At 40.4% G+C, this 27502-nt stretch overlaps 1 protein-coding gene across 1 annotated transcript in view; it reads right to left on the bottom strand.

Annotated features, from left to right (window-relative positions):
* Positions 1-27502, bottom strand: part of fat2 (FAT atypical cadherin 2) — a 228217-nt gene that overhangs the window by 189499 nt on the left and 11216 nt on the right. The window contains 1 exon segment of the mRNA XM_061726486.1: positions 2725-5968. Within this exon segment, the coding sequence (XP_061582470.1) occupies positions 2725-5953 (3229 nt within the window). The 5' untranslated portion in view covers positions 5954-5968.

The following is a 27502-nucleotide window of genomic DNA, read 5'->3' as shown; positions in this document are numbered from 1 at the left end:
AGGAAGGAAGGAAGGAAGGAAGGAAGGAAGGAAGGAAGGGAAAAAAGAGGGAAGGAAGGAAGGGAAAAAAGAAGGAAGGAAGGAAGGAATTAATGAATGAAGGGAAAAAAGAGGGAAGGAAGGAAAGAAGAAAGGAAGGAATGAAGGGAGAAAAGGAAGGAAGGTAGGAAGGAAGGAAGGAAGGAAGGAAGGAAGGAAGGAAGGAAGGAAGGAAGGAAGGAAGGAAGGAAGGGAAAAAAGAAGGAAGGAAAGAAGGAAGGAAGGAAGGAAGGAAGGAAGGAAGGAAGGAAGGAAGGAAGGAAGGAAGGAAGGAAGGAAGGAAGGAAGGAAGGAAGGGAAAAAAGAGGGAAGGAAGGAAGGGAAAAAAGAAGGAAGGAAAGAAGGAAGGAAGGAAGGAAGGAAGGAAGGAAGGAAGGAAGGAAGGAAGGAAGGAAGGAAGGAAGGAAGGGAAAAAAGAGGGAAGGAAGGAAGGGAAAAAAGAAGGAAAGAAGGAAGGAAGGAAGGAAGGAAGGAAGGAAGGAAGGAAGAAAGAAGGAAGGAAGGAAGGAAGAAAGAAGGAAGGAAGGAAGGAAGGAAGGAAGGAAGGAAGGAAGGAAGAAAAGAAGGAAGGAAGGAAGGAAGGAAGGAAGGAAGGAAGGAAGGAAGGAAGGAAGGAAGGAAGGAAGGAAGGAAGGAAGGAAGGAAGGAAGGAAGGAAGGAAGGAAGGAAGGAAGGAAGGAAGGAAGGAAGGAAGGACAGGAGAAAAGAGGAAGGGAAGAACAGGAGAATTAGGTCATTTTGACCCAAAGACAGTACGAGGGTTAAGGTCAGAGAACTTCACCTTCACGTCTACAATGTTCATTTTCACTCGGATTATTTGTTGTTGCAGGGTTATCTTTTTTTTTGCACGCCACTCTTAATATCTAATAAATGGGTTTAATCTGTGGGGAGTGGTGAGGTTGGAGCCGAAGCCTCAATCTGCAAGTTACTGTTATTACAAAGATAATGAACCAAGAATTCATCAAGTTGACCCGCTGACCTTTTGGTAAGCGCTGGTCTAATGAAGCAGATAAAAGATGCCTGGGAGAAGAAAAATGAAGTGTTGGGTAAAGGGCGATGTGAGATGAGTCATTAACTTTGTAGTAAATGCACATCAAAGAGAGCAAAGAGTGTTAAAACTTTTCTACAGAAAGGACATTAACTGAATGTCAATGAAAGTCCAGATGTTGAAACGTATGGTGGAAAAAAGGCCCGTGACGAGGCAAAGATGATGTTACAGCTGCTAATCAAGAAAGTTTGATCTTGATTAATCAAGAGTTTTATTATTGAAGTCCTCTTCTCAAATAATTAAAAATGTCAGAAATGTTTTCGGTGATTGAGTCCATCATTTCTTTCCTCATGCAACATTAAGTCCGGATAGTTATTTCCTGTTTTTCCAGTCTATCTGTTAGAGTTAAAGTTGACTGAAAGAATTGAAATACCCAACATTATCTAGTTTAATATTCTATATGAGCCACTTATGGGTCTTTATGACCCAACAGAAAATTGGGCTTAATCAGTTGCTCCAGCCTGAGAGCGGATGAGATGTTTTTCACATCTACAAGGTCGTGTTTTCCGGTTGTCATGGTACTTTTCCGGATCTTAGTGTATTTCTGTCTTAATGTTTAACGCCATAATTTTGGTCACTCTCCTGTCATCTGTCTTGCTGTAAAGAAGGGACGCCCTCTATCCAGCAGAAGTAAATCAGAGTCAAGTCTTTCTTTTTTCCAGTCACAATAATTTCAGTGTCCAAGTCAATGACTACGTTTACATGCAGTCAAAATTCGGGTTATTGCTAATATTCCGGTTACTGAAACATTCGGAATATTCCGTTTACATGGTAATTAATCATTCGGGATATCTCGATTAAACCAGCGACGCGCGGAGAACATGATGACGCAATTCCCGTCATTTCCGCTTCTTCTTCCTGTATCCAAATTCAAAACAAATCCTGCTTCGCGCAACTTTTCTCTCACCTTCTTGTAAATCTTCTATCCCGGTACTTTCTACCGTCTACAAATACAGAAATGTTCATATCCTTCATTACATTTATGAAGTGATTAGTCTCCTCCTGGTCTTGGTTTCTCCGTGTTTATAAGAACTTCCTGGACTCAAAAGACCAGGATTCCTTGTGAACAGAGCATGAGCAGAAAACAAATTAATGTTCCGTTTGATGGGGATATTCCGTTTGGCGTTTACATGACCCAATATTTGGGTTTTAAAAGGAGTAACCCAGGGCTCATATTCGGGTTTTTAAAAACCCGAATATGAGCAAATTCTGGTTATTCAAAGGGGATATTGGTGTTTACATGGCCGTGCAAATTCGGGTTATTGCTAATATTCCGGTTTTAAAAGGGTTATTGACTGCATGGAAACGCAGTCTATGAGAGCAGACTCATGAACACTGATCTGTTTTGTCCTTGTCTTCTCAAACATAAATGGGTGACAGCGTCCTCTTTTACACTTTTTTTTTCTATTTGTTGTAGCTCTTTCAGTCATTTAGATCAGCCAGGGTTAAGAACTTATTCCAATGACATCAATTATAGCAGTGGTTTATTGGTTAGCAACCCAATGATGCTGTTGGTATATTATTTGGTTTTAATCATTTTTAAAACTTAAAGCTTCACAATGTAAAAAGAGAATGAAAAAGGGAAAACACAGCATCACAAATACATTAAAAAAACAGCAAAAGTAACTGTTAATTACCTGTTTCTTCATCGATGGAAAACACCCCGAGGCCTGAGCCGTCATGGATACGGTACCGGATGACTCCATCTCTGCCACGATCCTTGTCCGAAGCTGTGAGCGTCACCACGGACGTCCCCACTGCTGCATCTTCCATCACTGCAGCTTTGTACACAAACTCTGAGAAGATGGGCCTGTGGAGGTTCTCGTTCACATCCAGAACCTCAATCTCAACAAAGCAGGAGGATGAGAGGGATCGGGGGAGGCCGTGGTCCACAGCTCGCACCGTAAGGTTGTAAGACGGCCTCCTCTCGAAGTCCAGCTCTCGCTCAAGGGTCAAAGCTCCCGTGAGGGAGTCGAGATGAAAGATGCCGTTCTCAGTCTTCTTGAGATTGTAAGTGACGAGGCCTCCACTGCCCAAGTCCATGTCCACACTTTCCAGCCAGACAAGCAGGGTGCCGATGGGAACATCCTCTGCAACCTTTACGTGATACACTTTGGGTACAAATTTGGGTGGGTTGTCATTCACGTCCTGCAGAATCACCACTAGGTTGACGGTGGAGAACAGCTGAGGGCCGAGTTTAGCCGAGTCTCTCGCTTCAATCAAGAGATCGTGCCTGGGGGAGGTTTCTCGATCCAGTGGACCTGTGACAATCACCTCTCCGGTGGACTCATCGATTCTGAACATGTCGGTAGACGTCAGGAGGGAGTACTGGACTTTACCGTTCAGATCAGTATCCACGTCTACGGCTTCAGCTGTGAAGATAACCGAGTTCACCTCCGTGTTTTCAGGCACACGCAACACATATCTGGACTGACCAAAATAAGGGGGGTTGTCATTGGCATCCATGACATTAATGGCTATAAATTTCCACGCGGATCTTTGCAGTATTCCCAAGTCATAAATGGTGATGTTCAGAATGTAGAACTCCTTCATCTCTCTGTCCAGAGGGCAAACTAGCTGAAGATCCCCCGAGAAAGTATCAACTGAGAAACAGCCGTCCTCATTACCGCTTGATATGGCGTATACCAGCTTACTGTTGAACCCCGAATCCCCGTCTGTTGCCTTGAACTGGAGAATGGTGGAATTCAGTGGATGGTTCTCAGAGACATCAATTGAACTAGGAATACTTGTCAGAAACTTGGGAGAATACCGATTTGTGATGTGGATATCTGAATACGACTCCTCTTCCTGATTGATTAAAACTGGCTTGATTGATTCTATCAATTTATCCGTCAGCTGTTTGAATATGCCCGTTTCCAAGCAGCGGAGTGTTGCAGCATCGCCTTTGTTCGTGACAGTCACCCTGACGATTGAAGGTTCAGAATGATGCTTGCCATCTGTGACTACAACTCGTAATGTGAACGAGCCCTCTTGTGGGGGGATGGGCTTTGCGGTGGTGATAACTCCAGAAACAGGGTTAATATCAAAAACTTGCTGCTCGTTGCCCGTTTCGATGACATACTGTAACTGTTGCAGCTCATCTAAGTCAATGGCCGAAAGCTCAGCGACTGTGGTCCCCACCGGTGAGTCTTGAGGTATAGTGATGTTGCAGTCAATCCTTTCGAACATAGGGACGTTGTCGTTGACGTTGTTTAGGGTTACGGTCACAGGGCACTCACTGACGTGACTGAAGGGGCTCCCAGTGTCCGAGGCCCAAACCCTCAGGTGATACCGCCGCTTCATCAGCTCATAGTCCAAGTGTTCAGAGGTGGAAACGACTCCCGTCAACGGATCTATCGTGAAAGGTAAAGGGCCTGGATTTGCAATCGAGTAGGTCACAAAGCCATTTTTTCCTTTATCGCTGTCCAAAGCAGAAACTTTCAACACACTACTACCAACAGGGGCATTTTCATCTATTGTGGCTTGATAGGATGTCTGTGTGAACTGGGGGCTGTTGTCATTTTCATCTGTTATTTCAACTACAATATGAGTCTCCGCTTCACCGTGGTTGGCGACGACCTCAAATTCATATCGATTTTTTCTCTCGTAGTCAAATTTCTCTGCTGTTACAATAATCCCAGTTTTAGGGTTTATCTTGAAGTTTGAGCTGTCTGGGTTGTTTTTTATACTAAATGTTACATTATAGTCTACTGAGGTGACCGAAACTTTAACCACGTGAGTTTTAGGGGGGGAGAACTCACTTAGGGTCACGATGTAGGTGTCCTCCAGAAACGCCAATGGGCTGTAATGATCGGCTGGAATGTGGATTTGTGTAACTGGAGAGAGTAAACTTGGCATACTTCTATCTTTAGCTTGGAGGGACAGATTGAGGCCAAAAGGAGTTTGAGACCACTTAATCCTCTTTGTGGAGATCACTTGGAAGTCAGCGCCTTGCACACCTAAGGGGATTATCTCAAAACATTTCTGGGGATCCCCCGCAACAATATTTAGGGATTCCACAGGCTTAACTCTTGCTTCCACGTGGACACTGATATCTATTTTTCCATCTGCAGACACCAACGGTTTTGGGGGAGGTGTGATCTCCAACAACCCCAAAGGGGTTTTTTGTACGTTTACTGTGACCCGGGCAACATTTCCAAATTTCTGAACCCCAGATATCTTTTTTGTCCGGTCCTCTGCTAAAACAGTGAGGTCGTATCTCTGCGTCCGGGTGTGGTTGAGCTTTTTGACCAAGGTCACCGTGCCTGAGAAGGGGTCAACAGCAAAAGGATGAGCTCTGCTGGTGAATGAGTAATAAAACTCAGCGTTGCTCCCAATGTCTGCGTCTGTAGCACTGACTCTGACCACACTCGACTTAAGCGGAGCGTCCTCCCTGATCACCACGTTGTACGAGGCGGGGTAGAACAGGGGTTTTAAGTCATTGGTGTCAAGTACCTTAACGTGCACCTTTGTCTTTGCCTGAAAACTGTTCTCCGTTGCCTCCACCGTGAGAGTATAAGTGTCTCTGACCTCCCTGTTGAGGAGAGCCGAGTTGCTGCTGCGGGTTTTGATTCTGAGGAAGCAGAAATCCCCAACTGAGAGCGCTTCTGCTAGGAAAAAGTTGTCATCGTCACCTGCAACGATGTTATACGTGATATTCCACGGCGGATTTGTCAGCCGGATGCCCATTTTCAAAGGCGTCTCAACGTATCTGTGAGGGGGAGAGTTTTCATTGATGGTGGCGTTGTAGAGATGATGCGTGAACTTAAGTGGAGAGCTGTCCTTTCCTTTTCCCATTGCCACATGCAGGAAGAAAATCACTAAAAGAAGGAGTAATGTTCCTGCAGTCGTCTTTGGAACCTCCATGATTCACCTTGTGACCTGTGAGGGGGAGAGAAGAGGGGAGGATTTTAAGTAATGCGCTACAAATCAGCACCAAGAGACAACTTTAAGAAAATAGACAATGGGGTTATTCATTTGTGTCTGTATCAACTTGTAAATCTGCAGCAACACATTAAACACTTCTACTTTTGCGCCAGCGCTATTACCTCTATAGTGCATAATCAAACAGAAGCAGCGGGGAGCCCTATGGCGATTACAACTCGTCTTAACATGCCAATGCAAGAAAATACTGTGAAACAAGCACACATGTTTTTTTTGAAAATTGCCTTTAAGCTTTATAAAAGTAGGTGGCAATGAGAGCCCTTCCTTTACGAGGATGAACATGAGAAACAAACAATAATTAAAATGATCACTTCTGAGTTTTTGCAACGAGGCTGGAGGGATGTTTACTATGATGACTTGGTATCATGCAGAAAACCACAAGTGATTCAGCCCCGATTTGAAAGAAAAAGGTGTGTAGTGAGACTGTGTTGTTGCTTAATGGCAAAAGACAACAAACTGCACCTTTCATGATCTCTGAAGAGCAGAGGTGTCAAGTAACAAAGTACAAATACTTCGTTACCTTACTTAAGTAGAAATTTTGGTTATCTATACTTCACTGGAGTAATTATTTTTCAGACGACTTTTTACTTTTACTCCTTACATTTTCACACAATTATCTGTACTTTTTACTCCTTACATTTTAAAAACAGCCTCGTTACTCTATTTCATTTCGGCCTTTAATAAAAACTATCCAGTTAAATTGCTCCATCCGGATAGAGTGAATTTGGTTGTGGTTGTTTCAGATGTTCTTGTCCAGTTTTGTTCTTACATCCGTTCCCTCAGATTCATCATTCCTGCAACTAAACTTGGATGTACATTCCAATAAAGGTTAGGATAAATGATAACATGCCTCTGAAGTTTGACTTTTTGCACCATTACAATACTTATAGGCAACTAGTCATCATATCTGCTGCTCTCTGAAACACATGTTAATGCTCAATAGTACACATATATGCTTCTTTAATATATTTGCATCATACTAAGATACATTCATTTTCAATGGCTTTTGTCCTTAATGGCTTTTTTCCCCCTTACATTACTTTTACTTTTATACTTTAAGTAGTTTTGAAACCAGTACTTTTATACTTTTACTTGAGTAAAAAACTTGAGTTGATACTTCAACTTCTACAGGAGTATTTTTAAACTCTAGTATCTATACTTCTACCTGAGTAATGAATGTGAATACTGAAGACACCTCTGCTGAAGAAGAACACCTTGGCTGATATGAAACTGAATTTGACCAAGACTATTCATAGATCACACTAATTTCTCATTCCATAGCAGGTTTGAATGAAGCAATTTACTGTGTGTACATGAGGATTCGGCTTCAACCTGGATTATCTAAAGTAATAATGGCAAACTGTAAAACAATTTTCTTTTTTTTCTTATTAAATATATTCTTCAAAATTAAAAAAGCATCAACTTATTAGCGTTTGGGTATATATTGTGGCCTCGTGTACTACTTAGTAACGGTGAGAAAAATTGTCATTTTCCCACAGTATCATTCCAAAAATAACCCTTTATCAGTGTTTCACATAGTTTGGTGGTGTTGATGTGATTACATAACCGATGTTATCAAAACCACTGGAACTCGTACTCTGATTGTAGTCGGGATTAGTGTTCCGGAGTATTCCTCTGTTGAAGGAATATCACGATCAAAAGGACGAGTGCAAGTGATCTCGCCCAGTAAACTTCTGTATATTTAAATGACACATTTAAAAATGTTCTTTTCAGTCATAAGGTTGTTATATGAAAATTCCCCTCCTACCCCTAGTGACCTGGGAATGTGCCAATAACCTCACCCGCGTTGTCTTATCAAAACCGTTATGAAATGAAGCAGAGAAGATGCAACATTTGTAGCCCTCACACATACAAGTTAAAAAAATGAACTTGAGACAAAATGTGATCTAGAAATATATGTACATAACCAGTACTAGAGTTGAGGGGGGATGAGGGGAGATGGCATCCCCCCCTGAAATAAAAATGGTCCAAATCATCCCCCCTGTAAAACTACCATCCCTCCTTTCCATCCCTTATGTCATTTCATCAATGAATGTGGTTTTACTGCTATTTCAACATTTAGAGTCATCACCAGAAAAATAACACCAGAAAAATAACTTATTTGACAATTTTCACCTGTTTCAAGTAAATTTCCACTTGAAATAAGTAGAAAAATCTGCCAGTGGGACAAGATTTATCTTCTTATTACAAGCAAAAAAATCTTGTTCCACTGGCAGATTGTTCTACTTATTTCAAGTGAAAATCTACTTGAAACAGGTGAAAATTGTTGTTTTTTCCAATGACTAGTCTTGTTTTAAGTGTAATGAGATTTTCTTACTAAAATGAGACATTTTATCTAGAAATAAGACAAATATTCTTGTTAAGATTGTGAGTTTTTGCAGTGATCCATGTTACTTATCCTGTGAAGGACAGAGTCATATTGATAAGTTCAGAAAACTGTTTTTTATTGTTGTGTTTTGATGTATTTGATGTAAGCCCAGTGGATATTTAAAGCTTACAGAAGGCTGCATTTAACTGCTGCTATGTCATTCCTGCAGTATTTCTGCAGGTGTTTTGGTTAGTGCTATTATTGGTAATATATTATATTATTTGTAATCAGCACAAATTATCTGTCCCCATATGATAAAATCCACCATCCCCCCTGATTTTATTTTAGCTGACGGCAGACAGGACTGCAGGCCGAGTGCTCGGCCTTCACTGCCTTCACAGCAAAGGGAAACGACCATACCCCCCTCTCCTCAATGGTGTCTTGACAAACAGCTTGTTTAGAAAAAAGGGGGAAAAGAAATCTATAGGCCATCTTTTAGACAATGGTCCATCCAGGTGTGTAAATAAATCTTACAGAGCAACACAAAAGATGTATAAGAATACCAGTGTCATATAATCTCACAATATATATGGGTTTTTCAAACATTTCTGTGAGATAGGAAGTGCTGAGAATGCAGGTCTGTGTCTCCAGGTAGGCTGGCTGGCGCTGGAGGTTTCAGTAGAGGGTGACAGGTATGCTGGATTTTATCTCCGTTTGCTTGGTGACAGGTAATCAGATTACAAGAATCATGGTCCTATTTGGGTTTTGAAAGAAAGAAAGAGGTTTGAGGCATTTTGTAATCTTCCCGGGCTGGGCTTTTTCAGACGCAGCACTTGAGGGTTTACGTTGTGTCCATTAATGACTCGTACTTCAAAGTGTGCTGGTCTTTTAGTTACAGGTAGCTGGAAAACTCTTTAGTTATAGAACTTGCCGCTACATCAAAATGTCAAAATTGATTTCAGTCTTATGGATATGGATCTACCGGGCTGTCATAACGATCTAGGTGCAGTAATTACAGGTTAAAGACGGATTCTGTCTCCTAGAACAACTTTACACTTAACATTGTAAAATAAAAAATCTATCTAACGTTAAATGCAAGAATTTAGACGTGCACTTTAAACATAATTACCCCTCAAAGGCAGCAAGTATATATGTTATATACATACTTGGTGGGTCAGTAAACAAACGAAGCTGCTGTCTGAAGAATATTCACGTAGTTTAAGCGATATTCAGTGCTATAAAAATGCATAAAATGGTTAAAGAAAACCATGTTTTCATTCAAATCTGAAGAGGATTAATGTGGTGTTTTTGCTTGGTTTGGTATATGACTGTATTTGAAGAGTTAAGGGAACACGTAAAAGAATTCTGAGCTTCCACATAACTTTTACAACAGCCTTAATTAGATTGTTCAGAAGAGTTCAGCAAAGAGCAAGAGGGAAAGAAACTCACACCGTAACCAGAGACGTTCTATAACCGAGACAGCCCACTACGGTTGTGTTTCCTGTATCTGTGTCACGTGACTGCCACGCCCCTTTAGGAGACAGGAAGTAGGTCCTGAGTCTATTGAGTCCTATGGGAAAAGTGAACGTGAGCACAGATTATTACCAATTCCTTCGCCCCATAGTAACCTAAGTAAATACGGGACCCATTTTTCAAAAGCCACAAACCTTCTGAACATTCTGACACCAAAATGGAAATTTTCAGACCGACAGATTAGGAGAAAATGAACTTTGTTTGAGACCTGTCTCCGTCTGAGCAACACACTCTCGCCAGATTTGGCTCTCATCGTTTTCCCAACGGATAAAATGAATAATAATAATAATAATAATAATGACTTGGATTTATATAGCGCCCTTCTAGGCACCCAGAGCGCTTTACAGAGATCATTATTCATCCATACACATTCTCACCGGTGGTGGTAGCTACATTTGTAGCCACAGCTGCCCTGGGGCAGACTGACGGAAGCGTGGCTGCCATATCGCGCCAAACGGCCCCTCCGACCAACACCAACATTCATACACATTCAAACACATTCACACGGGGCAAGGTGGGTAAGGTGTCTTGCCCAAGGACACTACGACAGCAAACTGGGACAGAGCGGGATTCGAACCGCCGACCTTCGGATCATTGGACGACCTGCTCTACCACCTGAGCTACTGCCGCCCCAAAGAAAATGAAGTTTAAAACTAAAATAAAACTTGCTTCTTTGCTTAATAATACTGTTATTTTTATTATTTAAGTCTTTTTGGAAGAAAGTTGTACTGTATCTAGTGTTGTATGTTCCAAAACGATGTGGGGAGAGGGGCGGCCACGCCCACTTAGGAGACCGGAAGTGTATACCGTTTCAAACCATTGCCAGTAACGGCAATGCGCTATCTTCTGTATAGAAGATCTTTGCCGTAACGCAGTCAGAGAAATCCTTCCAGCATGTTCACCCAAAAGAATCAGCAACAAAAGGAGGTAAAACAAGAGAACGAGAACACCTCTTTAACTGTAAGACAACAAACTGCAGGAAAGAAGGAAGGGAGGAAGGAAGGAAGGAAGGAAGGAAGGAAGGAAGGAAGGAAGGAAGGAAGGAAGGAAGGAAGGAAGGAAGGAAGGAAGGAAGGGAGGGAAAAAAGAAAGAAGGAAGGGAAAAAAGAAAGAAGGAAGGAAGGAAGGAAGGAAGGAAGGAAGGAAGGAAGGAAGGAAGGAAGGAAGGAAGGAAGGAAGGAAGGAAGGAAGGAAGGAAAAAAAGAATGAAGGAAGGGAAAAAAGAAGGAAGGAGGGGAGAAAGAAAAGAAGGAAGGAAGGGAGAAAAGAAGGAAAGAAGGGAGGAAAGAAAAGGAGAAAACAAGGAAAGAATGTACGAGGGGAGAAAGGAAGGAAGGAAGGAAGGAAGGAAGGAAGGAAGGAAGGAAGGAAGGAAGGAAGGAAGGAAGGAAGGAAGGAAGGAAGGAACAAAAGAAGGAAGGAAGGAAGGAAAGAAAGGAGAAAACAAGGAAACAATGTACGAGGGGAGAAAAGAAGGAAGGGAGAAGGAAGGAGAGAGCAGGAGGAAAGACTGAACAAGAGAATTAGGTCATTTTGACTCAAAGACAGTACCAGGGTTAAGACGATCAGTCTTAAACGCTTTAGGCTCCAGTTCATGAGTGAGGAATGCATGGATTTTATTAAACAGAAGCAAAACTCCTGATGTAAATGTCAAACCATCTGTAGCATAAAACCCAAAGCTAATGCTTCATCAAAAGGACAAACATTTTAATCCACAATGAACCCTCTCAATAGATGCAGCTTGAAGGTTTTCCAATAATATTCACCCTTTGTTCAGGTTAACTTCACCAGAAATATGTGGAGAGGCCTCCGAAGAGTTGAGATCAAGACGGAGAAAGAATAAAACACTCCCATCAAGGGTTTTCACTACAGAGCATACGGGGGGTCTAAACTTCACTAGTGGACACATATTCTGTAACAAATGAAAACCACAAAAAGTGTAAATAAAAAACAAGAACTAAATGTTTATTTCACTTTACAATGGTCTGACAAAAACAGGGACTTCTTTTTGATCATAGTTTCTCATTGAAATACGTCACAATTAACAAATATTTTCAGTAACCTGGGGCCTCATTTATAAAGCTTGCTTGCTACAAAACAGGGGTTTAAAGATGTGCAAGCCACCTTCTACGCAAAGGTTGGGATTTAAAAAAAAAAACTAACCGAAAAATGTGTGTATCCCTACGCCAACCCTAACCCTTTTGAAGATATGGGGAACTGGCAACGCAGGCGGTGAGGTGGTGAAATGAAGCCAGATTCATGTCATACTTTTAATGTCATCACATATCAGACTTATAGATCCATGTACACCCAAGCCGGTGTTCTGCCGAGGTGTCCTACCTCCGCAGGAAAAAACTACCGTACGATCCACGTCTCTTTTATCTCAGTTTCTATTTTTTTCAAAGGCTTTTTCATGCAAATAGATGACTTAACAGCAGGAAGTCGGAATGTGCTTCACATAGATCTATGTGTACGACGCTTTGGCGGAAGAAAAAAACCCATCAGATCACGCTTCCAAATAGATAAATGTTGATGTCTATGTGGAAGTGTGATCTGACAGGGTATTTTCATCTGTCAAATCATCCTACCGGCACGGGGTGTCCTGCACCGCGGACATGGTGCAGGTGTCGTGCCAAAAAGTGATTGCCTGCCAGAATCTGATTTCTCCCCTGAAAATGGGTCTTTTCACCTGCCAAAAATTGATTGAAGGCCAAATACAGTTAATTAAAGGTTGTTTCTGCCTAAATATGATTTGATCTCATTCTTGAGCTTCATAATCTGAAAATCTGACGTTTCAGCGCTGTCACTCAACGGGCTGCTGTGCGCGCTCCTGCGGCCAGAAATCAGATTCTGGCAGGCAATCACTTTTTGCTACTGTGACCACCAAATAATGTGGTTTTCCTGCCTCCACCTCATCCACAACATCTCCATCTCAGTCTCCGTGAAATTTAGTGGCACGGCGGCTCGACACGTCTCATTCATCCTGACGCGCAAACAGGCTGCAGGTGGCGCTGCGCATGCTCAGCAGGCTTATGTATATGCAAATACAGTCATGAACTACTTTGCATTGCCCATTTATGGTAGAAAGTGGGCGTGTAGAGGGCGGGATATAAGGCAAATTCCCCTGCGCAACCTTCCAGCTGGACTGTGACTTTTATAAAGAGAACATTGCGTGCAAGTGTGCGTGCGCGCGGTTTTATAAATCCAGATTTTTTTTTTGCGCCCGCCATTTTCGGCTTTTGGGTTTACGTGCACTTTTAGTATGAATCCTACACACTCTTTTATAAATGAGGCCCCAGGTCTTTGGAGCGATGCAGTATTGAATACTCAGTGCAGAGCTCATATATCACAGAAGAAATACAAATATTGGCTAATCTAATCCTGAAGCAAAAGTACATGAATAGATGAGCAACCACAGGAAGGTGATTACGGAGGGGGATGAGGATGGATTACTCTCTGACTCAAAACACCAAACTATTATGATTCCTATTTGATTCTGATAAACTCTGTATCAAAAATGTATTAAATCCCACTAACCAGCCTTATTTGCTTCATCATCATTTGGAAAATAGACATTCTTGTCTCACACACTGCACACAAAGATTATCACTGTACTGTAAGTAGAAACATACTTCATATTAATGTACCGGTACAAATGATGAATTGATTTTTTTTTTCCCAGCTGCAGTTAAAAGCTTGGTTTGTAGCTTTTCAGTAGCTTTTCAGCAGCAGATTCTGCTGCACCGTATCTATAGTCTGTAAACTCAACTAAAGCTGAAACTGGGACTGAAATAAAGTGCTGTCTTCTGCACATCCGGAGCTGCAGCGCAGCAACTTTACTGACGTTACTGCTGCCGCAGCTACAGGACAGAGGTCAGCTCACACTCCGACACCAACATTTCTCTCCTGCTGGGTGTTCCAGGGAGCAAAACCTGCAGCCACATGTTCAACACCAGCTTGCCAGATTGCATTTCGACATCACCCCTATGGCTCACAGTTTCTGCAGCTTTTTCTTCACCCCTTCAACAACCTCTGTCTGTCAGTGAGAGCACGACGTTCAGTACTGGAGTTGAGGGGGGATGAGGGGGGACGGCAACCCCCCTGAAATAAAAACGGTCCAAATCATCCCCCCTGTAAAACTGCCATCCCTCCTTTCCATCCCTTATGTCATTTCATCAATGAATGTGGTTTTACTGCTATTTCAACATTTAGAGTCATCACCAGAAAAATAACACCAGAAAAATTACTTATTTGACCATTTTCACCTGTTTCAAGTAAATTTTCACTTGAAATAAGTAGGAAAATCTGCCAGTGGGACAAGATTTATCTTCTTATTACAAGCAAAAAAATCTTGTTCCACTGGCAGATTTTTCTACTTATTTTAAGTGAAAATCTACTTGAAACAGGTGAAAATTGTTGTTTTTTTCAGTGATGAGTCTTGTTTTAAGTGTAATGAGATTTTTTTTACTAAAATGATACATTTTAACTAGAAATAAGACAAATATTCTTGTTAAGATTGTGAGTTTTTGCAGTGATCCATGTTACTTATCCTGTGAAGGACAGAGTCATATTGATAAGTTCAGAAAAGTGTTTTTTATTGTTGTGTTTTGATGTATTTGATGTAAGCCCAGTGGATATTTAAAGCTTACAGAAGGCTGCATTTAACTGCTGCTATGTCATTCCTGCAGTATTTCTGCAGGTGTTTTGGTCACTGCTATTATTTGTAATATATTATATTATTTGTAATCAGCACAAATTATCTGTCCCCATATGATAAAATCCACCATCCCCCCTGAATTCTTTTTACAACTCGAGTACTGACGACAGGCGTGCACGCTCTGCAACGCTGAGATTCACATGGAGCTCGTACTTCTAAACGCTGTGTCGGCAGATTTTCTGTGTGGGATTAGGCGCCTCGCGGCGGTTCTTGTTCCTCCCCAATCTTTTTTTTTTTTGCAAAGTGGACTGACAACTTCAGGCAGAGATTGACCTTATTGCATATATTGTACATATACTCAAATGTTTGAACTAGTATTATGAGATCATTTGGGATTATCTCCATCCCACAATAACAATTCAAAAAACTTGCACCTGAAAACACAACCTTAGTAAAAGTAATCACGGTTTTTAACGAGGTTAACTGGTATCTATAATTATATTTTTTAATCTTGAGCACTGAAGTCCATGTGGAAGTTAAGTTATCTGCTCATGTACATCTAATTTGTGCTTTCAGGGTGAAGTGTGAGAGTTTACTTCACACTTTAAAAGCCTTAGATACTTCTGTGTATCTGTGCACACAAGCTTGAAGACTTCACTGCATGCTGTGAGGTTTTTTTCGGTGGGAAAAAAAGCATGAAAAGAAAAGAGGATGAAAGGGTTGTATATCTACATTTGATCAGTTCATTATTTGGGTTTCTTATGTATAATAAAACTGCTGACTCAAAAACAAGTTTATGTGCATGTTTTAAAGTTTAAATTTGCCAGACCAAAAGTCTACACACCCATGTCTGCTCCAGCAGACTTTAATGCTCTATAAAAGGCAGCGCTGCAACCACAAAACTGTAAACCTTCAAGTCTCGCATTTGTCTGTCTCTATATATTTATAATTTTGGAGGACGATGTGACGGAATGTACCATTGTAGAGCAACGGCTTAAATGTGGTGGGAAAAAATTCACCTCTGAGCAGAGGTGGGTAGTAACGAGTTACATTTACTCCGTTACATTTACTTGAGTAGGTTTTAGGAAATGTTGTACTTTTAGGAGTAGTTTTGAATCACTATACTTTTTACTTTTACTTGAGTAGATTTGTGAAGAAGAAACTGTTCCTCTTACTCCGCTACATTAGGCTACGTTGAGCTGTTACTTTTCTTTTATCCCTTTTATCCACGTACGCGTCAATCTCATGACATCACTGGGTGATTCTTTGGGAAAAATGTTTGTTTTTGCATGTTTTGTCACATTTACACAGACTCAAACACACACAGAGTTTCTATGAGTTCATGGGCTTGTTCTAGTTCTGCTGGTTAAAAAAGAAAAGTACAAAGGCTTGAAATTTTGTGCTACTTGTGCTTAATTTATTTTTTTATTCTGTTATTTTATTATTTATTAAAGTACTTGAATTTACTTTAAGCTTATTTTAATTTAAACTATATTTTATTTTTTATTAATTTTAATTTATTTTATTATTTTATTGATTTAATTTGCCTGAAGATGATTATTCTGTACTTTTGTCTGTTTGAATGGTTGTGTTAAAAAAAATAAATCAGTTACTCAACAGTTACTCAATACTTGAGTAGTTTTTTCACCAAGTACCTTTTTACTTTTACTCAAGTACTGTATTTTCTGGACTATAAGCTGCTATTTTTTTCATAGGTTTTCAACCGTGCAGCTATTCTGTGGATTTTTCTTCCACCGCTCGGGGCGCTCTAACCGGAATTAGAATCAAAACTAAGACAAAATAAATGCAAAGAAGAATACGCTACTTCTTCTTTAGCAGATAGAAGTAGAAGCAGATTTCAAACAGATAAATAGATAAATAAATACCGGTTATTTCCTCTTGGTTCTGTCCTGTTTTAATCAGTAAAGTTGCTGCCGTGTTAAAAGACACTGTTAGGAAAGATCTATTTAGGTACAAACATGTACATCATGTACAGTTCAAAATCGTTCTGTACATGTAGTAAATATCTAATCTAACAACAGAAATATCATCAGAATAAGAAAAAAATGCATATTTCTATATTCAAATTCAAAGAGAATACATAATCGGGGCTACAATGCATTTTTGATCTCAATGGGAAAAAACTAATAAAGACACCACCTGGGTTTATGGCTTTTTGCCAACAAAAAATCCTGATCTACTCAGTCACTCCTAGCAGGAGTTTCATACCAGCCACACATTGAAGTTTACTGGTAGTAAAGGTAGTCATTAAGTTTCTGTGTCACGACTGGAACAGCTCTGAATCGTGGACCCAGTGTTATACAGATAACATCTTCATACGTTTAGAAAAGTTTCTTTTACCAGCAATTTGCAGTGAAATAGTAAATGGTCTTACGCGTGGATGGAGGGATTTCAAGGTTTTCCTTTGTCACTGAAAACCATTTGACATTATTCCTTCTCCTGCTCCTTCTGTGATTGTATTCATGGCCTTAACCTGGTTCCTGCTTTTATTCGAGTGATTACACCCCCATCCTTCAAGAAGAAAGGAGAGAAGAGTCGAAGATTTGGCCGTAATACAATATCACCATAATCACATTAAGGTGTGAGCTGGAATGTGGGTGTTTTAAAGATAAAGGTGTATTTCCATATATTGAAATTCTGCCTCAGTTATCTGTGAAACAGACACTTGAGGATGAGTCATTTTTACTACACAGCATGTCCTACAACCTGCGGACATCTTTACCTTAATCTTGTCCCCTCCCCCAACCTGCCGGGCTGCATTACAGGGCAATTTCTCTCACTATACGGAATTACAGATGTGTGATTACAAACTTTATATGTCTCTTTACTTTGGCCTGATTTATAGGCAGCGAAAAACGTGTAAAATGTTCAAAAATGAACCTGCTGTCAGAATATAAACACACAACAGCTACAGTATATCAGGATATTAAAGAAATCTATGTACTGGGATGCAGAGATACCTAGTAAATTAGCATGATTATCAGCCTCCAGCCCAACAACCAAGACTAACTGTTAAATCTGCACTTGGCTGATGTTTGATATCACTTCAGTACGGTGGCCGACAAGGGCCAAACGCACTGCAACAGCCTAATGCGTCTCAGTTAAGGAAAACGGCTTCAAGTACAGAAACGATTCAAATTCACAAACTCAAAACGAGGTACAAAAAGAGGAACGTGGTGCAAATGAAAAAACCTGCTGCAAAAAACAAAGACAAATGCAGCATCATCAAACGCGCTGCAAATAGAGAAACGATGCAAAGCACAAAACGATATTAAACAAGAAACCATTTTCAAATGAAAAACGCTTCATAACCGGTCACTACAACCGGAAGTGCTCCAAACCTGCAGGGGGCGCTCTCGGCGAAACGTGATTGCAAGGAATTGAAACACTGGGAACCGGTTCTCAACAAGAACCGGTTCTCGATTCTCATCCCTAATCCCCCCTCATAACCCACAATGCATTGCCCAGCTGTCTACAGAAGGCCTTTCAGCTCAAACATGTGGAGTTGGTGTTTATAGTGGTTGAACTGAGGTCACAGACCTTTCACACCACAAACACACCACGCCAGAGTCCACTAACAGCCTTTTTGCTCGGCACCCGAGTGTGGAGCGGTTGATGTGTTTACACCGATTAAAGTGAAACTTACTTATACCCACAGTTCCTTTGGGCTGGCTGAAATAGCGCCCGTGTGAAAACACACAACAAAACCTGATGAATTTAAGAGCCCTGACGGGCCTCGAGAGTCTATAAATGCAGTTTGTCCCCTAGCTGTTTACAAATACTTTTTTAATGTGCAGTAAAGTGTGTGGTAGATGTTCATATTGCCCTCGTAAAAATAACGAGATTTAAAGTTGAGTGTCATGCTTTGCTATCCTCTTTCACGGATAAGGAGACTTTATCCCGTCTCAGTCTATCAAGTGTCCACTTTTGTATTATGGTGAGAAACGAAAGACTGCAAATCTGTTGAATAAAAATCACAAGTGACTTTTTACATCACAGAAATAAAATGAACCATGAACCTAAATGTCACAACTGTCAAAGAAGTGCTAAAATGAGGTTTTTCAACAGCTGGTTTCTTTCAGTCAAGAGATTGTGTCTCCAACAAGCAGCTCATTAGTGTTTCTAGTTGGGTCTGGTGTCAGAGAAATTAATTTCAAAGCAGAATGAATGGGCTAGATCAGGGGTCGGCAACCCAAACTGTTGAAAGAGCCATATTGGACCAAAAAGACAAAAAACAAATATGTCTGGAGCCGCAAAAAATGAAAAGTCTTGTATAAGCCTTAGAATGAAAGCAACACATGCTGCATGTTTCTATATTAGTTATAACTGGGGGAAGATTTTTTTTTGGAGTTTGGAGTTTGGAGTTTATTAATTTAGCACAAAAAGATGCATGAAGCACTGCGCAAGGAGGGAACGAAGTTCTATAGCGAACTTGTACAAGGTTCCACCCCTGTCAAAAAAACAAAACAAAGGACAAGCAGACAGCATGCATGAGCTAAACAACAACAAAAGACAAAGATCAATAGCAACAGGAATTCAAGTACTTGAAACAACTAATAGTAAAAAACACAAAGAAAGAACAAAAAATGTGACAAAAGCAGAACAATGAGAAAGAATATATAATTAAAGGTCGATAAAATTAAAGGTCGAGTAGAGAAAGTAAATTAGGTTCCTGTGGAAAGTAAAAATTCCTTTAGGTTTTTTTTGGAAATGCATTGGGAGGAGGTGGACCTCAGTGAAGAGTTTAAGTCAGACCAGAGCTTGGGGCCTCTATAAGTAATGTTGAATTGGTGACTTGAGGTTCGGGAGGACGGTATAGATAAGCTATTGTTACTAAACCTTGTTTGATATGAGTGAAAGTCTGTTGTCAGAATAAAGAAATTGTGAAAAGTAATAGGCAGATCTTGTTTCCTGTTTTTCATTACGCACTTGAAAAAAGTGGAAATGTCGAGAAAAAAAGTCGAAATGTTGAGAAAAAAGTCAAAATCTCGTGAAAAAAGTTGAAATGTCGAGAAAAAAAGTCAAAATTTCGAGAAAAAAGTCGAAATGTCGAGATTAAAAAGGAAAGGAAAAAGGAAGAAAAACCAGAAAAAAGGAAAAAAATAGGAAAAAAGAAAAAGAGAAGAAAAATGGAAGAAAAATGAAAAAAAAAGAAGAAAAAAAGGTCAAACATTTTTGAAAAAGCTCCGGGGAGCCACTAGGGCGGCCCTAAAGAGCCGCATGCGGCTCTAGAGCTGCGGGTTGCCGACCCTTGGGCTAGAAGATGTTGCAAAAACTGGTAAAGCTCAGGTAAAAAAAGAACAAAAACCTTTAGAATGTGACATCCAGTGTGTAAATAATACTAAAGACTTCTATGAGTTCAGGAATCTGTCCTCCTCTTTATTGTTGAGTGTGCTGTTATATACCCTCCTACTTGTTATTTAGATTTATACAAATTACTGGCAGATAATTGAATTATCTGCTGACTGTGAATGTCTTGTATTTCAAATGCGCTCATGGGAATTCATTTCATGTCAAATTATCTCATGCAAACAGAGGACATTTTCATATTTAGGGAAGAGCGCGGTGAAACCGGCCCTTTTATGCAGATTGAAGACGGTCGGGCTGACTAAGAGACAGGAAATACAGCTGAAGGTGGCAGAGTTCAAGCCAAGCCAAGGCAACTTTATTTATGAAGCACTTTACAACCAGCAACCTCTGACCTAAATGGCCAAGAAGTTCAGATCGACTTTGGCAGTGACAACGATGAGTAGTTATATTGATGAACACATCAAGGACGTGTCAGCGTTGAAAAAAGAGAGGCTGGAATGAGATGGTTTTGAGACAAAGAGGAGTAACAGACACTGGGAGGGATGATGCTGGAGAGAGAAAGATAAGAGAAAAAGCTCAAGAGGAGATTTCTAGATACGGTGAAACAGGAGATAGTTGGTCAGTATGAGAGGAAGATGCAGGAGAAAGGGTAAGGTGGAAATAGATTGGCGGAAGAGTTTGCATCTACATCTCAATGTTTTCTAAGAGTATGTTTGTTTGTTTTGTTTTTTTAAGGGAAAATACTGATAAAGACCCCAATATTCTGGTGCAGGGAAAATAGCTTAAGGTCGTTTGACAATTTAAATGTTCGATGTCATTTCTGATGCACAATTCAGCTTCAAGCATCATCTAAAAAGGATCATCAACAGAAATAAATGTAACCTGTCCAATTTTAGCTACATCAAAAGCAACCTAACCTCTTAAGTCAGCAAATCTACAGTTTAATTTGGTGTTTAAATTACACATGTACAGACTTCTACATGTTCTGCTATCAGGCACCATTACTATGGAACCAACTTCCAATCTGGGTTAAGGAGGCTGACACCACCTCCACTTTTAAAACTAAACTTAAAACCTTTCTGTTTAGTAAAGCCTATAGTTAGTGTTTAGTAAACCTCTAGCTGGTGTTGGTAAATCTCTGGGTAGTGTAAACTCTAGTGTGTTAGAGTCAGTAGTCATAGTTGCAGCTATAAAACAAGACTATAATAGTTAGGCTCAAATATAGCTTTGCGGTAGATATGCTGCTATAGGCCTATGCTGCAGGGGGGCACTGACATGATCCACTGGGCGGTGCCTCTCACCCTTCTTCTCCTCTCCTTTTCCCTGCCTCTCTTCTCCATTTATATTTTTATTTATTATAAATATCTCATAGCTATCATTTTTGTCCATCGTTCCTGTAGTTTCTTGTGCTGGCCCCTTTTTTTCTCTTTTGTGCATGTTTGCAGGCCGGAGCTTCAGGAGCTGCGTGCTGGCCTGCGCCCAGAGCAGGATCGAGAGTTAGTGAAACGTGTATTCGGAAAAGTTGCATTCTGTTTTGGACCGCTAAAACGATACCAATACCAATATCAATACAAATACCAATACCAGTACCAATACCAAGTTACAAGAAGGTCCAGTTCTTATATCAAACATAAATATGTTTTGCTGGAAAAATCTAAATCTTTATCACAATATTCAAATTTTCTGAGACAGTCCTGTATATTTTTGTATTGTTCATCAATATGTTTTTTTCCTGTTTTAAATAAATAAACTTCAAAACTCAGATAAGCTGTTGTTGCAACCCCCTCAATGTTCTATTGCTGACACACCGTCGTGGTTTGTTTTCAGACACAAATCTGTTTTTTTCTGACAACTTGCAACACAGCTGACAGAAAACAAGTGGAAAAACAAACACTGAAATATTGTTAGCAACTATTCAGATTCACTCGTACACTAAGGGGGATTTACTTAAGAGCATGAACCAGCACGGGATTTGTAAAACCTGCAAAGCAACACGTCTCTGTCTGAAAGGGGCAATAATCACAGACCTGAACTCGGTGCTGTTTAGAAAACACCAGGATTTGAACTGAAGCGTTTGATTTACGAGCCTTCACTTTTACACTTGAACCACTTCAAATTACAGTTTATGATTCAAAACTGAACCATTTCCTGCCCTTAGAAACAGTCCTGATAACGGCTGAGATCAGAGATTGTGTGTTTTAATGGTGTCTTAAGATTCTTATCACGCTTTTGTTGTTCCAGAAAACCGTCTTCTATCCTCTTTTGTCTCACCAAAGCAAAAACAAGATGCCACAGCAGAGCAATCCCAGTCTGCATGTTGGTCTGGCGTAGGTTTACAAACGGGTGTGAAGGATTGTGGGTGGGATGTGACCCCTTCCTGACGAAACTCCACAAGCAGTGGGAGAACATGCAAACCCACCACAGAACGAGACCGTCGGGAGTTGAAACCAGAACCTTCCAACTATGAGACAACACTCAACACCTACCAACACTGTGCAGAAAAATGCTAAATAGACATAAATTATCACTTCAGCTCATTTTCAATTTGATCTTTTGGTATTTACGTGTGCAGTGAGGCCACAAGAAAAAGAAAAAAAAACAACCCAGGAAACCCCGTGCTGATGTTCACAAGGAGGGAACCGCAAATTGAGACAATTTATGATCACAAAGTCCTCGTGAGACTTTATTAACCCTGGTGCTGTCTTTGGGTCAAGGAAGGAGGAGGAGAAGAAGGAAGGAAAGGAAGGAAGGAAGGAAGGAAGGAAGGAAGGAAGGAAGGAAGGAAGGAAGGAAGGAAGGAAGGAAGGAAGGAAGGAAGGAAGGAAGGAAGAAAGAAGGAAGGAAGGAAGGAAGGAAGGGAGAAAAGAAGGAAGGAAGGAAGGAAGGAAGGAATGGAGAAAAGAAGGAAGGAAGGAAGGAAGGGAGGAAGGGAGGAAGGAAGGGAGAAAAGAAGGAAGGAAGGGAAGAAGGAAGGAAGGAAGGAAGGAAGGAAGGAAGGAAGGAAGGAAGGAAGGAAGGAAGGAAGGAAGGAAGGAAGGAAGGAAGGAAGGAATGGAGAAAAGAAGGAAGGAAGGGAGGAAGGGAGGAAGGAAGGGAGAAAAGAAGGAAGGAAGGGAAGAAGGAAGGAAGGAAGGAAGGAAGGAAGGAAGGAAGGAAGGAAGGAAGGAAGGAAGGAAGGAAGGAAGGAGAGAGCAGGAGGAAGGAAGGAAGGAAGGAAGGAAGGAAGGAAGGAAGGAAGGAAGGAAAGGAAGGAAGGAAGGAAGGAAGGAAGGAAGGAAGGAAGGAAGGAAGGAAGGAAGGAAGAAGGAAGGAAGGAAGGGAGAAAAGAAGGACGGAAGGAAAGAAGGAAGAAAGGAAGAATGAAAAGAAGGAAATAAAGAAGGAAGGAAGGGAGAAAAGAAGGAAGGAAGGAAGGAAGGAAGGAAGGAAGGAAGGAAGGAAGGAAGGAAGGAAGGAAGGAAGGAAGGAAGGAAGGAAGGAAGGAAGGAAGGAAGGAGAATTAGGTAATTTTTGACCCAAAGACAGCACAAGGGTTAAGTTATTTCTTAAAGTTGAGAAAGGTCACTGTTTAAAGATTTGATCAAAAATCAAGAGTCCTTGAAAGGAAATTTCACGGCGTGTTGAGGATTTCATTTGTTTTGTCTTTTGCAAATGCCCAAGATGGAGCGGATACGGATCAATATCAAGGCAGTAAGCTCTACATAAAAGAGTTAGTTTATCGTATTTATGTTATCATAAAATTGTCAGGAAGTTGCCATTGTGTGTTTCCAGAATGCACTAAGGAAGTTTTCGTTTGCTTAAAGAGATTGTGAATTGAAAGGACTAATCTTACCCAGGAAGCAACTTTGACTTTGAGAAACACCTTCATTGCAAAGTCCTGTTACATCCATGAACTTTTCCTACTTCCAGATGGCAATTAAAACCAGCCTTTGGGGGGATAGGGGGGGTTAGAGGTAGGTCTAAATAATCCTGGACAAGTCTCTTTGACTTGTCACTTGTGGAAACTGCCTGCGAGCACACTGCTCTCCCTCTGCTCTGTTTTATGGCTTTTTTTCCCTGCAGGATTGTTATCAGTGTTCAGCGACTCCGATCCTTGACATCTGAACAAGTCACTCCAGTCAGCGTTCGAGACTAATCCCCTGTTGTGTTGGCCCATATTATTAAATGAGCAGGTTTTATGGATAGGCCAGAGTTTCAGGGTACAACATTTTAGAGCAGTTCAGACAACTGTAGACGTAATCCAGGGGGCGGCAACCCAAAAAACAAATATGTCTGTAGCCGCAAAAAATTTAAAGTCTTGTATCAGCCTTAGAATGAAGGCAAATGGCGAAAGGCGAAAGGTCGAGAAAAAAGTCTAAATGTTGAGAAAAAAGTCAAAATTTAGAGAAAAAAGTCGAAATGTCGAGAAAAAAGTCGAAATGTCGAGAAAAAAAGTCAAAATTTCGAGAAAAAAAGTCAAAATTTCGAGAAAAAAGCGAAATGTGGAGATTAATGTTGAAGTACAATTTCGAGAAAATAGTCAAAATGTCGAGAAAAAAGTCGAAATGTTGAGAAAAAAGTGAAATGTTGAGAAAAAATTCAAAATGTTGGGAAAAAAATTCAAAATGTTGAGAGAAAAGTTGAAATGTCAAGAAAAAAGTGGAAATGTCAAGATTAAAAAAGGAAAAAAAAAAGAGAAAAAAAAGGAAAAAAAGAAGAAAAATATTTAAAAAAAGAAGAAAAAAAAGGAAAAATAAGGTCAAACATTTTATAAAAATCTCCAGGAGCCACTAGGGCGGCGCTAAAGAGCCGCATGCGGCTCTAGAGCCGCGGGTTGCCGACCCCTGACCTAATCTGTCCATTTCCCTCACGCTTCTCTTTAAATCCCATTTTTGTGTGATCTTGTCATGGAGGTACAGCTGGTTTGCTTGTTGTAGTTTCTTTACTTCGCACATCAGCACAAGTTAAAAATAAACAGCAGCTTCACTTGTTTTACAGCCAATACCTTTGAGAAGAGAAGTCTAATTTTACCTGAGAGCTCTTGGATTAAGTTAGGGCAATAACTGTCTGAGGTTGGGAAGGGCGCGCCGTCCAACCTAACCCTCTCATCAATCAACAGTATGAATGCCTGAACTGGAGCTTTGAGATTTTTCTAATTTGATGAGGTACTTGCTCCTCTGGTCGGGGTTACTTAACCCTGCCAGGAGAAGAGAGGAGTCTGACCCTGAAGACAGAAATAGTCTTACAGAAATGAAAATAAAGGCTGAAGTATTTAGGAGTGTGAAAACATTTAAAGTTAATCATTACAACTCATTGACTATAAAATTAATTGATTTCTTTAAGTCCTGAAGTTAAGATACCTGACATTCTGCTCATTTGTGTCATTTTGAAATATTTAATATGTTATATGTTGTGATACTGAACCTTTCACAAAATAATCCAAAATGGGATTTCTTGTAGGGCTGAACGATTTTTGAAAATAATCTAATTGCGATTTTTTTCCTCAATATTGCGATTGCGATTTAATATGCGATTATTTTTTTCAAGGTCCTGTTCTCATGTATTTTTCAACTACACAAGCAATAAATCAGTCTGTTTTATAATAAACAATGCCAGATTGATTTAAAGCACAGATTACAACAACAAAGAAAACAAATCTGTGCCTTTACCTCTTTAACACGTCTACACACGGGTCGTTCTCTCTGAACCAAATCGCACAACACCAAACCGGGTTAAACTTTAGCCAAAACGAGGCGTAGTTTAATAGAAAAACACAGAAAAACTCCCACAGGGAACAAAAAACCTTCCTCACAGGCAGTACTCGAGTTGTAAAAAAAAAAAATATCAGGGGGGGATGGTGGATTTTATCATATGGGGACAGATAATTTGTGCTGATTACAAATAATAAAATATATAACAAATAATAGCACTGACCTGCAGAAATACTGCAGGAATGACATAGCAGCAGTTAAATGCAGCCTTCTGTAAGCTTTAAATATCCACTGGGCTTACATCAAATACATCAAAACACAACAATAAAAAACACTTTTCTGAACTTATCAATATGACTCTGTCCTTCACAGGATAAGTAAAATGGATCACTGCAAAAACTCACAATCTTAACAAGAATATTTGTCTTATTTCTAGTTAAAATGTCTCATTTTAGTAATAAAAAAATCTCATTAAAACTTAAAACAAGACTCATCTCTGGAAAAAACAACAATTATCACCTGTTTCAAGTAGATTTTCACTTAAAATAAGTAGAAAAATCTGTCAGTGGAACAAGATTTTATTGCTTGTAATAAGAAGATAAATCTTGTCCCACTAGCAGATTTTCCTACTTATTTCAAGTGAAAATTTACTTGAAACAGGTGAAAATTGGCAAATAAGTTATTTTTCTGGTGTTATTTTTCTGGTGATGACTCTAAATGTTGAAATAGCAGTAAAACCACATGCATTGATGAAATGACATAAGGGATGGAAAGGGGGGCTGGCAGTTTTACAGGGGGGATGATTTTGGACCGTTTTTATTTCAGGGGGGGATGATTTGGACTGTTTTTATTTCAGGGGGGATGATTTTGGACCGTTTTTATTTCAGGGGGGGATTATTTGGACCGTTTTTATTTCAGGGGGGATGATTTGGACCGTTTTTTATTTCATCCCCCCTCAACTCGAGTACTGCTCACAGGGAACTCAGAACTTCTTCATAAATAACTCAAAAATCACAGAGAGAAAAAAACCCACCAGCAAACTAACAAACAAACCAGTAAAGCTCACAACGAGTTAACAAAACGAACCATTAATGAAAAACTCGCATCTTTACCTTCTCTCATGAGCTTCTCTCATGGGCTGCAGGTGTGGTTTAAGGCTGATTTATGGTTCTGCGTTACACCAACGCAGAGCTTACGCCGTAGGGTACGCGGTATGCGCATCGTACGGAGCGCGTCGCCGCGTAACCTACGGCGTAAGCTTTGCGTCGATTTAACGCGGGTACCATAAATCAGGCTTCACAGCGCGACTGTCCGCCCGGCTCGTGCTCGGCGCGGCGCGCAGCTCCTCGCCACGCCGACTCCGCGCTCATATATTTAATACATTTATAAAGCCCAAATATTTATAAAGCCCTGCCTGGCCGAGCCCTAACACTGAGGCCATGGTAGAAAAAGTAGGTTACACGCGGACACGCGGCACTGTTGACTTTTTTTCCCCTGCCGGCAACGTGACCAGATCACGTGACTGGTCAAATCGCAGCCTTTGCGGTTAGAAAATCTCGTTTTATCACATCGCGATATTATCGCAAATGCAATTAATCGTTCAGCCCTAATTTCTTGTAAATATTATTGCCGACTATTGAAAAAAGCATGTCGGCAACAGCTTTACATAGAAACAAAGGTTATTTGTATTTAGCTTTTCTTTTTTTTTTACTTTAACCCTTGCAGTGTCTTTGGGTCAAAATTACCTAATTCTCCTGTCCTTCTTTCCTCTTTTCTCCCTTCCTTCTTTCTTTCCTTGTTTTCTCCCTTCCTTCCTTCTTTTTTCCCTTCCTTCCTTCTTTCCTCCTGCTCTCTCCTTCCTTCTTCCCTTCCTCTTTTCTCCCTTCCTTCTTTCTTTCCTTGTTTTCTCCCTTCCTTCCTTCCTTCCTTCC

Source organism: Cololabis saira, chromosome 7, assembly GCF_033807715.1.
Source record: "Cololabis saira isolate AMF1-May2022 chromosome 7, fColSai1.1, whole genome shotgun sequence".
In the NCBI taxonomy this organism is placed as follows: Eukaryota; Metazoa; Chordata; class Actinopteri; order Beloniformes; family Belonidae; genus Cololabis; species Cololabis saira.
Note: the sequence above shows the minus strand (reverse complement) of the source record. Positions and strands in the feature narration are given on the sequence as shown.